The sequence below is a fragment of the Mustelus asterias genome, chromosome 27, assembly GCF_964213995.1.
Source record: "Mustelus asterias chromosome 27, sMusAst1.hap1.1, whole genome shotgun sequence".
In the NCBI taxonomy this organism is placed as follows: Eukaryota; Metazoa; Chordata; class Chondrichthyes; order Carcharhiniformes; family Triakidae; genus Mustelus; species Mustelus asterias.
The window spans coordinates 35883474-35898110 of record NC_135827.1 but is presented as its reverse complement, the minus strand read 5'-3'; the positions used below and the strand labels follow the sequence as shown (position 1 = coordinate 35898110).

At 42.5% G+C, this 14637-nt stretch overlaps 1 protein-coding gene across 1 annotated transcript in view; it reads left to right on the top strand.

Annotated features, from left to right (window-relative positions):
- ttc12 (tetratricopeptide repeat domain 12) overlaps nucleotides 1–14046 on the top strand; it is a 47083-nt gene extending 33037 nt beyond the window's left edge. The window contains exons 15-21 of the mRNA XM_078199022.1: nucleotides 1122–1256; nucleotides 5737–5841; nucleotides 6707–6775; nucleotides 6950–7051; nucleotides 8032–8131; nucleotides 10741–10966; nucleotides 12716–14046. Of these exons, the coding sequence (XP_078055148.1) occupies nucleotides 1122–1256; nucleotides 5737–5841; nucleotides 6707–6775; nucleotides 6950–7051; nucleotides 8032–8131; nucleotides 10741–10966; nucleotides 12716–12785 (807 nt within the window). The 3' untranslated portion in view covers nucleotides 12786–14046. The remainder of the gene's footprint in view (nucleotides 1–1121; nucleotides 1257–5736; nucleotides 5842–6706; nucleotides 6776–6949; nucleotides 7052–8031; nucleotides 8132–10740; nucleotides 10967–12715) is intronic.
- Nucleotides 14047–14637: the final 591 nt, after the last annotated feature.

Here is a 14637-nt window from a genome sequence, read left to right as displayed (position 1 = left end):
GTCAGTCATCTCATTTCCAGGATTTCACTGCAGGTGTCTCTCAGATAGTAGATTAGGTTCAACCGTCTTCAGTTGCTTCATCAATAACCTTCCCTCCATCATAAGGTCGGGAATGGGAATGTTCGCTGATGATGGATGGTGTTCCACACCTATCACGACTCCTCAGATACTGAAGCAATCCGTGTCCAAATACAGCAAAGCCTGGACAATATCCAGGCTTGTGCTGCTATCGAGTGATAACTAACATTCACGCCACACAAATGCCAGTCAATGACAAGATAGAATCAAACCATCGCTATTGACATTTATTGGTATTATCATCGCTGAATCCCCCACTATCAACATCTTGGAGGTTACCATTGACCAGAAACTGAACTGGACAGTCATATAAATATTGTGGCTACAAGAGCGAGTAAGGCTAGGAGTCCTGCAGCAAGTAACTCACCTCCTGTCTCCCTAAAGTCTGGCCACCATTTACAAGGCACAAGTCAGGAGTGTAATGGAATATTCTCCATTTGTCTGGATGACTGTCGCCCCAAAAATGGTCAAGAAACTTCACTATTCAGGAAATAGCAGCCTGCTTGATTGGCACGCCATTAACAAACATTCACTCCTTTCTCAACTGATACACAGTGGCAGCAGTGTGTACCATCTACAAGATGCACTGCAGGAACTCACTAGGACTCCTTAGACAGCACCTACCAAACGCACGACCACTACCATCTAGAAGGACAAGGGCAACAGACACATGGGAACACCACAACATGGAAGTTCCCCTCCAAGCCACACACCATCCTAGCTTGATAATATATCACCGTTCCTTCACTGTTGCTGGGTCAAGGTCCTAGAACTCCCTCCCTAACAGCACGGTGGGTGTACCTACACCACGTGACTGCAGAGATTCAAGAAAGCAGCTCACCACTATGTTCTCGAGGACAATTGGGGTTCGGTAATAAATGCTGGTCTAGCCAGCGATGCCCAAAGCCCATAAATGATTTTTTTTTAAAGTGCTCAGCACAAGTCATATTTAAATTTCAAACAAAGCATTTTTCATTTAACTCATTCATGCTTTGTTACTGTTTCTTATGCACATTCTAATTTTGCTGGTTTGATTCTTATAGAAAAACCTGAAGTTGGTGAACAAGCAGGTGTTTCCACAGTGCATATCAGTCAGCGGAACCATTGCATCTGACAAGATAATATCTGGACAAATAGCACAAAGTGAAGAATATTGGGAATCGTGTCTAATTGCTGTCGTAAGTTTCCTGAGAATGTGGAGCAATTTGAACTTCCATATTGATGTTTCCGTTTTTATCTTGAGTCAGAAATGTCCAGTGTCCATTTAGGACATTGACACCTAATTAATTAGATTCTCTTCTGTGACACACAGCCATGCTCGTTATCAGGGGTTGACATATTTGAAATGACTTTGTTTAATTTTTCACGTGGAAAGCAGTTGGAGATGTGACGTATTTCGTATGGTCTTGATTTGAAAGTGGCTTTCACTATTAACCCTGACATAATATGAATCATGTGACAGGTGGTTTAGAGGAATTATATGACAAGCATCAGCCTTGGCTCTGTGGACGCACTCTTGTCTCGGAGTCAGACGGTTTGGTTTTATAGTGCCCATTTTGTTTGGGTGAAATGTGGGCGTTGCGAGACTCAATACAACATGCCCATTCTACACCGGTTGTGCATTGCAAACTGCACCTCCTGTATTTGCCTGGGGCACCTGTCTGGAATTGGTGTGAGGGCCCTGATTTACATAAGCAAGGGCATAACACACTGCATGTTGTGGTCTGTCACCTAATTGTTTGGTAGTACCAGTATTTAAAAAGTGTGCAAGGGATATGGAGAGGTGGTAGAACAATGGTATTGTCGCTTGACTAGTAATTTAGAGACCCAGGTAATGCTCTGGGCACCCGGATTCAAATCCCACCACGACAGATGGCGGAATTTTAAAACCCAACAAAGTATCTGGAATTTAAAGTCTAGAAATGACTATTGTCGTAAAAAACCCATCTGGTTCATTAATGTCCTTTAGGGAAGGAAATCTGCCGTCCTTACCTGGTGTGACCTACATGTGACTCCAGACCCACAGCAATATGGTTGACTCTCAACTGCCCTCTGAAATGGCCTAGCAAGATAGTCAATTGTAACTGCTACAAATGAAACCTGAATTAAATCGGGCAGACCACCCGGTATCGACTTATTCAATCCCTCCACCACTGACAAACAGTGCCAGTCATGTGTGCCATCTACAAGATGCACTGCAGGAACTCACCGAGGCTCCTTAGGCAGCACCTTCCAAACTTACGACCACTACCATCTAGAAGAACAAGAGCAGCAGATTCCTGGGAATGCCACCACCTGGAGGTTTCTCTCCAAGTCACTTACCATCCTGACTTGGAAATATATCGCCATTCCTGCACTGTCGCTGGGTCAAAATCCTGGAACTCCCTCCCTAACAGCACTGTGGGTGTACCTACATCTCAGTGACCTCAGCAATTAACAAAGGCAGCTCACCACCACCTTCTCAAGGGCATCTAGGGATGGACAATAAATGCTGATATAGCCAGTGATGCTCATCCAATAAATGAATAAAAATAAAAGGATAGACCAGAAAACCATAGGCCGGTCAGTCTGACTTCGGTGGTGGGCAAATTATTGGAAACAATTCTGAGAGGCAGAATGAACTGTCTTTTAGAAAGGCACCGACTGATCAGGGACAGACATCATGGTTTTGTTAGGTGATGATTGTGTCTTATTAACAATGTTTTGAGGAAGCAACATGAGGGGTGATGATGGTAGTGCAGTGAATGTTGTCTGCATGAATTTCAGTAAGGCATTTGACAAAGTCCCACATTGCAGAATGGTCAGAAAAGTGAGATCTTATGGAATACAAGGGAAATGGGCAGGTTGGATTCCAAATTGGCTCAGTGACAGGAAACAAAGGGCATGAATGTTTTTATGAAGGGAAAATGGTTTCCAGTGACTCAGTGTTGGTGTCCTTGCTGTTTGTTGTTATTAATGATTCAGATTTAAATGTGTGAGGTATGATTGGGAAATTTGAGGATGACTCAAGAATTGACCATATAGTTGGTAGTGAAAAGGATAACTGTTGACTCCAGAATCATATCAACGGTTTGGTTGAGTGGTCGGAGAGAGATCATGAATATACTTGCAGATAGCAATATCCCTAGCTGTGAGGCAAAGTATGAGTATGTTTGCTGGCTTTCACTTCTGTGTAAGGCTTCCATGACTTTGGGGCTGGCACGGTAGCACAGTGGTTAGCACTGCTGCTTCACAGCTCCAGGGACCTGGGTTCGATTCCCGGCTTGGGTCACTGTCTGTGTGGAGTTTGCACATTCTCCTCGTGTCTGCGTGGGTTTCCTCCGGGTGCTCCGGTTTCCTCCCACAGTCCAAAGATGTGCGGGTTAGGTTGATTGGCCATGCTAAAATTGCCTTTAGTGTCCTGGGATGCGTAGGTTAGAGAGATAAATGGGTAAATATGTAGGGATATGGGGATAGGGCCTGGGTGGGGTTGTGGTCAGTGCAGACTCGATGGGCCGAAGGGCCTCTCTCTGTGCTGTAGGGTTTCTAAGATTCTAAGACTTGTTCTCACAGAGCACACATCTGGTTGGCTTTCAGCTGGCTTTTAACCCATTCTTTTGCATATTCCAAGTGGGAAGGTGAATCTGCAAAAAATCATTTGTGCACGATAGAGGGAATGACTTGGTGAGAAGGCCATTGGCCCATTGCCTTAATTGAAGCTGGCAGTTAGATTTTGGATGCTTTTAGAAGTACCTTGTCTGGCGACAGAGTGGGGTTCCATTCTCTCCGCAGTAATTCAGCCAGTGGCTTGTGTGTACTGAAAATACTTTGGGTTTTATTTAAAGTCCAATATTTCCAGATGTAATTTGGTAGTTTTTCTTTCATTATTATGATCCCCCCCCCCCAAAAACTTCCATGTTACTACTTGACGAACAACAGGGGTGGTTTCCCTGTGTCCTGGCCAACATTTGTCCTTGAGCCAACATCGCCATTAAAAAAAAAATTATCTGGTCATTTATCTTGTTGCTTGTTGGGCCTTTTTGTGCACTTAGTGATTGCTGTGTTTGCCAGAATTTTAATAGCATCTACCTTGCAAGAAAAGGTCTTGGTCTGTGATTCTGAGATCGTGAAGGTTGTTGAATCAGTGCAAGTCTTTCTTTCTCGTTTGGGTTATAATTAGGATGAATATGATTTTTTAAATTCATTTGTGGGACATGGGTGTCGCTGGCTGTCCAGCATTTATTGCCCATCCCTAGTCACCCGATGGCAGTTGAGAGTCAACCACACTGCTGTGGCTCTGGAGTCAAATATAGGCCAAACCTGGGAAGGCTGGCAGATTTCCTTCCCTAAAGGACATTAGTGAAGCAGATGGGTTTTTCCGACAATCGACAATGGTTTCACGGTCATAAGTAGATTCTTAATTCCAGATATTTTTTAAAAATTCAATTCAAATTCCATCATCTGCTGTGGCGGGATTCGAATCCAGGCCCCCAGAACATTAGCAGAGTTTCTGGACTAATAGTCTAGCGCCATCACCTCTCCCATGTGATCAGAAAAAATAAATTGCACCTTATGTTGCTGAAATTAATCTTTAATGTACAAACAAGCTGTGGGTTCAGGTGGGATAGATTATTGGACACAAGCGCACATAATCATTGTGAATGTAGAGGGTCATCTTAGCTTACCCATCCAGATTCACCCTCCCTTCTCCAGTAACATCATCCAAGTGTTTCATTAATGCTTCCAGAGCTCCTTGCTTCCATCAATTCACCCAGACATCCTATCCATTCTGCATGAAGAAGCCATTTAGGGTGGCACAGTGGTTAGCACTGTTGCCTCACAGCACCAGGGACCTGGGTTCAATTCCAGCCTCGGGTCACTGTCTGTTTGGTGTCTGCACATTCCCCGCGTGTCTGTGCGGGTTTCCTCCGGGTGTTCCAGTTTCCTCCCACACTCCAAAGGTGTGCAGGTTAGGTTCGTTGGCCGTGGTAAATTGCCCCTTAGTGCCAGGGGGTTAGCAGGGTAAATACATGGGGTTATGAAGCCTGGGTGGGATTGTTGTCGGTGCAGGCTCGATGGGCCTAATGGCCCCTTTCTGTACTGTAGGGATTCTATGATTTCCTGACATCAGTTTTAACCAGTTTGTCGTATTGTTATGGTCCAGCTGTGTCATGGCAGTGGTGGGTTGCAGGGTCGATCCTGTAATTAAAATGTTTGTTTCTCACAGGAATTGGAAAAACTTCAGAAATCATAGAAACCCTACAGTGCAGAAAGAGGCCATTTGGCTTATCGAGTCTGCACCGACCACAATCCCACCCAGGCCCTACCCCCTTATCCCTCCACATTTACCCGCTAATCCCTCTAACCTATGCATCTCAGGACACTAAGGGGCAATTTTAGCATGGCCAATCAACCTAACCCACACATCTCTGGAGTGTGGGAGGAAACTGGAGGATTGGAGGAGTGGGTTGAAAGGCCGATTTGAAATAGTGGAATGAGTGGGTTAGAATAGGCAGTAAAAATGCTCTTTATTTATTTCAAGCTACCTTGATTTAGTTTGATTATAAAACTGAGGTTTTCTTTCTGATGGCATCAATCCCATTGATTTCTGAGCCTGTGACTCGAAGCTCTGAAATATTTTGTCACCCAATTTTGAACAACGTTTCTCCATTCACATAGGATGAGGCTATATCATCTGTCACCGAGGCAGAGTACAGGGAAACACTGTATGCTCTTCTGGGCCTGATGATGAATCTTTCCATAGAGCAATGCTGCACCGTCCAGGTAGGAATTTAAAGACAAGGTCAGCAAATGCTCATCTTTAGTTGCTGTTTTTAAACCATTTGCCCACATTAGCTCTGAAGGCAATGGCAGTTTGATTCCTGTAAGTGCAACTGAGCTTCATGTGTTTGTGTGACTGATTAATTTGGCAGGCTATTCATCCGTAGGGCATCGGAGTCGATGCTGAGCCAGGCTGCAGCTGATACTCACATGTACACTTTCCAACAAGGCTATTTGGACAGCAGTCAGGAATGAGATCCTTCCTGTCCTTGAGACACTTTAACGTACTAAGATTATCCAATTCTGCATCAACTGGGAATCAAATGCTGGCTCTCCCTATTTTCCTTGGATGAGTGGGATTTACAAAAAAAAGATATTAAGTAAGCTTGCTCTGCTTGCAGCAATGCCAGCAGCTGCACAACATTTAATACAGAGTGGTAATTTTGGCAGCAAGCCCTACTATTAGCATAATTACTACTGAATGGAAAATCTTTAGTATATTACCATATATTGGCTAAGGCATTAAAAGATATGATGGTACAGAATTGACTAAATTAAGTCAACTTAAGTGTATCTTTCAATTTAATTTTTTAAATTATGTGAAAGATGAATCACTTTGCAGCGTTTGCATGCAATTCCTAAGCTCAAAAGGATAGAAAGAATAAAGAAATGTGTATCAGAATGTTTGAAAATTAGATCAAAGCAGTAAATAAATCGCCCTTTCATGATAATATAGCAAAATTCTGCAGATGCATACGGACTCAAAACGTTAACTCTCTCCTGCTGAGTTCTTTCAACTTTTTGTTTTTATTTCATCCTTTTATGATGTCTAGCTTTCCCTTCCTTACATCCTACCTATGTGTTTTAGGCAAAAGCTCCAGCTATTACAGAAAGGTGCATCTTCCTGCTTAACAGTACAGATGGTGGCATTCTCACAGTAAGTACAGTCCATTGCTGACCTAATTGCTGCTGTGTTTCATTCGCTAATTGGAATACAGCTACCCTGACAGGAATTTGCAAAGTGTTTTAGGCCTATCGTGTTGCTAATGAATCATTAGGATCAACTTGTTGTTGCTTTGTGAGAGTTAGTCATTTTTTGGTTATTTTGCAGAGAGCAACTGGGCTTCTGAGTCATGTGCTCCGTCAGTCCGCTGAAGCGGTGGAAAAAGCAGTGGGCGCAGGAATCGTGAAGAAGATGCTCAGATTTGTAAAGGTAGTAACGCTGATGAACATTAGCACATAGTACAAATCAACTTTTAAAATATATATTTGAATCGGGCAAATCAGGAAATTGTGTTTCCAGTGGCAATCAGTAACCGGATTTAAAGTGTTTGGAAAAATAATTATAGGTGACATAAGGGAGTTTTTGTTTGCTACACTGTCGACTCAATGGGCTGAATTCCCTCCTATATCATAATGACTCAATGACTGTGATCTGGAATGCACAACCTAAAAGGGTGGTGGAAGCAGATTCATTGGTAAATTTTAAAGTAAGACTGGTTAATAACTTTAAGGGAAAATGTTTGCAGGTATATATTTTCCAGTTCACCCCTGCCTGCCACAAGTTAAAGTTTGTTTATTAGTCACAAGTAAGGCTTACATTAACACTGCAATGAAGTTACTGTGAAAATCCCTTAGTTGCCACAGTCCGGCACCTGCTGGGGTACACTGAGGGAGAATTTAGCATTGCCAAACCACCTAACCAGCACGTCTTTCAGACTGTGGGAGGAAACTGGAGCACCCGGAGGAAACCCACGCAGACACGGGGAGAACGTGCATGTTCACATAGACAGTGACCCAAGCTGGAAATCGAACCCGGGTCTCTGGCGCTGTGAGGCAGCAATGCTAACCATTGTGCCACCGTGCTGCCCACAGGACGATTTTACTATCTACCAAGGTGGGATTCGAGCCAAAGATCCTAGAGCACTGCTCTAGGTTTGTACTCTGCTACTTCATTGATCTAGACCACTAGGCCACTACTTGCAAGTATGTGGGAAAAGAGCAGGAGTACGAGAGTAATTTATAATACCAAACAGCTGGCATGATGCCATAAGGTTGTCTTCTGTGTCCTATCCTTCTATGATTGGCAGTGACCAAGGGGGTGCGTGGGGAGGGAGAAAGAATGATGCTTCATCAAAGCTTTGGTTCACATGCTTGCCTGACGTCCACAGTTTGATTTTTTTTGTGTTTCAGGCGGGTGGGAAGACAACAACGCGATATGCTGCAAAGACCTTGGCAGTTTGCAGCAGCAATAGCGAACAGGCCCGAGAAGAGATTGTCAAATGTGATAAAAGTACGTGATAATTAGCTTCTGCTTTGAGCAATTTTTAAAAAAAATGACTTTGTCACTAAGCTTGGGGCATCTGGGGCTGAGTGGGTGGACTCCATATATTGAAATGTAGCACAATCTATTTATAATCTATAATAATTACAGCACTCTGGTGTTGTTCCAGCATCAGCAGTAAACAGAACATTATTATAATGGTGGGTCTGTACACTACCATTATTAATACATTGTCTAATCATGATTTAAAAAGAACACTAACCCCAGTAATCGGAAGTAAAAGCAATGTGGAGATGGAGCGCACATAATAAGCACCTGAAAAAGGAAGATAACTCAATTATCAGCCTAATTTTATATGTTGATAATGGCTGAAGCCAACAGAAACAATGTTTGGTATCCATCCTTCCAGCCTGCAGAGTACCAGGTATGAGGTTGAGGGAGCTAGGGCTGTTCTCTCTGGAGCGGAGGAGGCTGAGGGGAGACTTAATAGAGGTTTCTAAAATGATGAAGGGGATAGATAGAGTGAACGTTCAAAGACGATTTCCTCGGGTGGATGGAGCTATTACAAGGGGGCATAACTATAGGGTTCGTGGTGGGAGATATAGGAAGGATATCAGAGGTAGGTTCTTTACGCAGAGAGTGGTTGGGGTGTGGAATGGACTGCCTGCAGTGATAGTGGAGTCAGACACTTTAGGAACATTTAAGCGGTTATTGTATAGGCACATGGAGCACACCAGGATGATAGGGAGTGGGATAGCTTGATCTTGGTTTCAGATAAAGCTCGGCACAACATCGTGGGCCGAAGGGCCTGTTCTGTGCTGTACTGTTCTATGTTCTATGTATGGATTTTTAAAAATACTATTTATTGGCATCACCTGCTACTGATTCGATTTATCATTGTCACATGTATTAGTATACAGTGAAAAGTATTGTTTCTTGCGCGCTATACAGATAAAGCATACCATTCATAGCGAAGGAAAGGAGAGAATGCGGAATGTAGTGTTACAGTCATAGCTAGGGTGTAGAAAAAGATCAACTTAATGCAAGGTAGGTGCATTCAAAAGTCTGATGGCAGCAGGGAAGAAGCTGTTTTTGAGTCGGTTGGTACGTGACCTCAGACTTTGTATCTTTTTCCCAACGGAAGAAGGTGGAAGAGAGAATGTCCAAGGTGCGTGGTTTCCTTGATTATGCTGGCTGCTTTTCCGAGGCAACAGGAAGTATAGACAGAGTCAATGGATGGGAGGCTGGATTGCGTGACGGACTGGGCTTCGTTCACGAGCCTTTGTAGTTTCTTGTGGTCTTGGACTTATGAGGGTAGATTGGAGAGGTTGGGACTGTTATCCTTAGAGAGGTGAAGGCTAAGAGGGGATTTGATAGAGGTGTTTAAAATCATGAGGGGGCTGGACAGAGTAGATCGGGAATAACTGTTCCTGCTCATAAAAGGATCGAGAATGAGGGAGCACAGAAAGAAGCAAATGTGATGTGAGAAAAGACCTCTTCGTACAAAGTGATTGGGGTCTGGAATGCATTGCCTGGAAGTGTGGTGGAGGCAGGTTCAATGAGGCATTCAAGAGGATATTAGATGATTACTTGAATGGAAACAATGTTTAGGGGGAGGCAGAAAGACAGGGGAATGGCGCAAAGTCATGATTCTCATTTGGAGAGACAGTACAGATATGATGGGCCAAATGGCCTCCCTCTGCGCCGTTATGATTCTGTGATTCAAAAGGACTCAGGACTGGTGCTGATGGTGAAACTCCTTTTCGTTTTTCCCTGAGGTTCACATGGACTGCAGTGTAAATTAAACTGATGGGATGTGACTTTTTAAAAGTTTCCATTTAATCATTTAAACCATTTTCATAATCATTAAAATTTAACATTGTTAAAATTTAACAATCCACCAGAGATCTGATGCTGCAATTCACACTTTAATGTTTAGCCAACCTTTTGACACTAGTGAGTGGAACTCTTCAGATGTATCATTACAAACATTACATAAAGTTAACTGTGTGGAACCAAGCAGCACAGTGGTTAGCACTGCTGCCTCACAGCTCTGGGGACCCGGGTTCGATTTCCAGCTTGGGTGACTGTCTGTGTGGAGTTTGCACATTCTCCCCGTGTCTGTGTGGGTTTCCTCCGGGTGCTCCGGTTTCCTCCCACACTCCAAAGATGTGTGGGTTAGGTTGATTGGCCATGCTAAATTACCCCTTAGTTTCAGGGGGACCAGCAGAGTAAATATGTGGAGTTACGGAAATAGGGCCGAGGTGGGATTGTTGTCAGTGCAGGGTCGATGGGCTGAATGGTCTCCTTCTGCACTGTAGGAATTCTAATGGATGGTGAGTAAATTTAAGGAGGAGTTAGATTTTTAATTGGTAATGGGTTGAAGGGTTATGGGGAGAATGCAGGAAAATGGGAATGAGGAGATATCAGCCATAATCAAATGGCGGACCAGACTCAATGGGCTGAATGGCCTAATTCTGCTCCTATATCTTATGAACTTATAAGCCATTTGGCTCAATTTGGCAGAGTGATGTTATGTACCACATGTTAACCTTTTAGCAAACTCATCCACTTTCACTAAAGGTTCCTGTCTCTCTTGTTCCATTGTCTATTCCCAGAGTTTACTGCTCTAAGGAAGCTGCTGTGTTCGGATGATGAGCTGGTAGTGGGGAACACTGCTCTTTCCCTTTCCAACTGCTTTGAGATCCCTGGAGCTGCTACATCCCTACTCCAGTCTGACATTGTCAGAGCACTGCTGAAACATGCTGGTGGTGATGCCAAGGAAAATGGCCTTCAACAGAATGCAGCAATCGCTTTGGGTAAACTTTGCTTGGCAGAACCCAGGTAAAGCTTAATATTAACTCTCCACATTCAGGGATTAGCACATCTACTCTATTCCCTTCATAATCTTACATGTTTCTGTAAGACCTCCCCTCATTCTTCTGAATTCCAATGAGTAGAAATCATTTCTATGATTTCTACTCATTGGAATTCAGAAGAATGAGGGGAGGTCTTACAGAAACATGTAAGATTATGAAGGGAATAGATAAGATAGAAGCAGGGAAGTTGTTTCCACTGGTAGGTGAAACTAGAACTAGGGGGCATGGCCTCAAAATAAGGGGGAGCAGTTTTAGGACTGAGTTGAGGAGGAACTTCTTCACACAAAGGGTTGTGAATCTGTGCAATTCCCTGCCCAGTGAAGCAGTTGAGGCTACATCATTGAATGTTTTTAAGGCAAGGATAGATACATTTTTGAACAGTAAAGGAATTAAGGGTTATGGTGAGCGGGCGGGTAAGTGGAGCTGAGTCCACAAAAAGATCAGCCATGATCTTATTTAATGGCGGAGCAGGCTCGAGGAGCCAGATGGCCTACTCCTGCTCCTAGTTCTTATGTTCTTATGTCTGAGTTTCATACGGACTGCAGTGTAAATGAAACTGATGGGATTCGACTTTTAAAAATTTCCATTTCATCATTGTGAACCATCTTCATAATCATGCAAATCATTTCAACTGACCATTTAATATTACCAGAGATCTAATCATGCTATTCACACTTTAACATTAATCTTTAGCCAACCTTTTGATGTGAAGTTCTTAAGGTGATTCATTACGAACATTACATCAAGTTGACTGTATGGAGCCAAGCCATTGGGCTCTATTCGGTTGTTCTGCTGTTATGATAAGTGGCAGAAGCTATAGAGGGGACATGAGGAAGAAGCTATAGAGGGGACATGAGGAAGAACTTTTTTACGCAAAGCGTGGTGGGTGTCTGGAATTTGCTGCCCAAGTTGATGGTGGATTCAGAGACCCTAAACTCTTTTAAGAAGAACCTGGATCCGCACCTTAAGTGCTGTAAGCACAGGGCCGGGAGCAGGAAGATGGAATTAGAAAGGGTACCTGGGTGTCCCTGGGCTAGCAAGGATAAGATGGGCCGAATGGCTTCCTTCTTTGCTGTAACTTTTCTATGGTTGTATGAGTCTCCACCCATCCCATCCATTCGTGTGAATAACTTCACAGGATCGGTGATAAATTGATTTGATTTGATTTATTATTGTCACATGTATTAACTCACAGTGAAAAGTATTGTTTCTTGCGCGCTTTACAGACAGAGCATACCGTTCATAGAGAAGGAAACGAGAGAGTGCAGAATGTAGTGTTACAGTCATAGCCTAAGGATCGCCAAATCTGTAAGAAGTTGAATTAAAGCATTGTTACAGAGTTTAAAAGAGTTAGAATAAAGTTTTAGAAGCATAGAACAAGAGTAAAAGATAGAATTAGAAGGTATGCTGGGCACAGCTTGCAAGAAGCCGCCTCACTCCAGCACTATTTTGAAAAAAACTGTCCCACATGTTCATGCTCACATCCCATGAATGAATAAAAATAAAATTCCCCTGGCTGGAGAGCACTAATGTCCGCAGAGCTGCTCAGATCAGGCACCATCTCAAGTTGGTACATTTGATATAACCATTGTCTTAAAGAGTGAAAACCTGCCAAAGATCCTGACTTTAATATTACATTTTGACAACAAACAGCTTTTGGTGAAATTGACAAATGAGTTTTCCTTCTGCCGAACATTTATCTTGCTGTGTGCAGGCACAGGGCTGAACTCCGGGAACTAAATGGATTGCAAATTCTGACGATCTGCATGAAGTACATAAAGTGAGGATGTAACGTTCGTTACCAGCTATGGCTCAGAGAGATTACCTATCTGAAGACAATGCCTCTTGGGGACTAACAAAAGAGACTGGTTACGTTTATGGACGTTTTGCAACGTGGATTAATTGCGGTCGAAGAGATTCAGCCTCAAGCTCGTTAATGTTTAATGCATTCTGACTTAATTTCATCAATATTGCTACGGACAATGCTCCTATAACTTTGCAGATTTATTCTTTCTAAGCTGTAAGATCAACATCTTGCAAAGTCCTGCTCACTGCATCACTCTGTGCTCTGACCAGGGTTCATTGTTACAATCCCTTTTCTCATTTATTCATGACCTCTAAAATTTGGAATGTTTTCCCTTGATTATCATCCCATCCAGCCAATTATCTACAATATTTTCAGTTCTAATCTTAGCTAGTGTTTCTTTTCGATTTGCCCAATCTGTGTTGTGTGTTTTCCAATCTTTATAATATCCTGAACACCACAGTGCCTAAACTGGGTTTCTCAATTTAAAAAATAAAATTAATCTTAATTTGTGATGATCTGTTTTATAATTTTAAAGATAATACATCAGTGTATCAAAGAAAAGACTGGTAAACCTTATAATCCTGTCTTGTTTTTAGATATTCTCACCTCATCTGCCATTATTCTTGCCCTATCCTCAATTTTTACTGTTTACAAAAATGCATTTACTTGTACATTGAATCAATTTACATTGTCTAGTTCAGAGGCAATTTATTCCACAGGTCCGCTGCTATTTGATTGTGAAATTTTGCAGTCTGAGCACTTGGTGCTATTTCACTCGAGCAGTTGATCCATTTAAAATATGATTTACATTTCCATTAAAACAGAGGATAAAAAGATCACACACAAATGCACGTTTGTAAGCTAAGATTTGCATAGAATAATTTTAAGGTTTTTTGTGGAACTGCAGTCCAGATTTGTATGTATTAATGACTCTCTGCTAGATGACTCCCACTGGTATTAAATCCTGTTCTTTCAGGGATTAACGCTGGATAATAGAGAATGCAAGCTTTTATTTGTATTGTAACTTGTTTGCGAACAGAGTCTTTGCAATTCTCAGCTCTCATCGCAGATGTTGGAAAGTTAGACCAGTGGAAGACTCATTTGAACTGTTGATGTCAGATTTTTCTGTTATCTCCATATATGGAACCAATCCTTCCATCTTTAGTGCAATTGTTACGACTGAAATTTAATTTTTTGTGTATAACTAGTTAACTCAATAAATATTAGGAACTAAGTACATTTCTGTTGTTCACGGCATTTTTATTTCAACAGCAGAGTCTAAACTTACCGCGATACTGTTCAAAGGTGTTTAAAAAGAAAGTCCCAAATGTTTCATAGCCATGATTACTTTTTTGAAAGCTTGTCACTATTATGCAGGCAAATGTGCCAACCAGTTTGCCTGCAGCTAAATCTCACAAAATAAGAAAAGGAGACGAACAACCACCAGTTAGTTCATTTTATGGTTGTGTCAGTTAGAACCCCTACCGTGTAGAAGGAGGCCATTCAGCCCATCGAGTCTGCACCAACTCTCCAACTGAGCATCTTACCCAGGCCCTATCCCCGTAATGTCATGTATTTATCCCGCTAATTTCCCTACCCTGCACATCTTTGCACACTAGGAGGTAATTTAAGAGGATGTTCCCGATGGTGGGGGAGTCCAGAACCAGGGGTCACAGTCTGAAGATTCAGGGTTAGACCATTCAGGACAGAGATGAGACATTTCTTCACCCAAAGAGTGGTGAGCCTGTGGAATTCATTACCACAGGAAGTAGTTGATTCCAAAACATTGAATGTATTCGAGAGGCGGCTGGATATAGCACTTGGGGCGA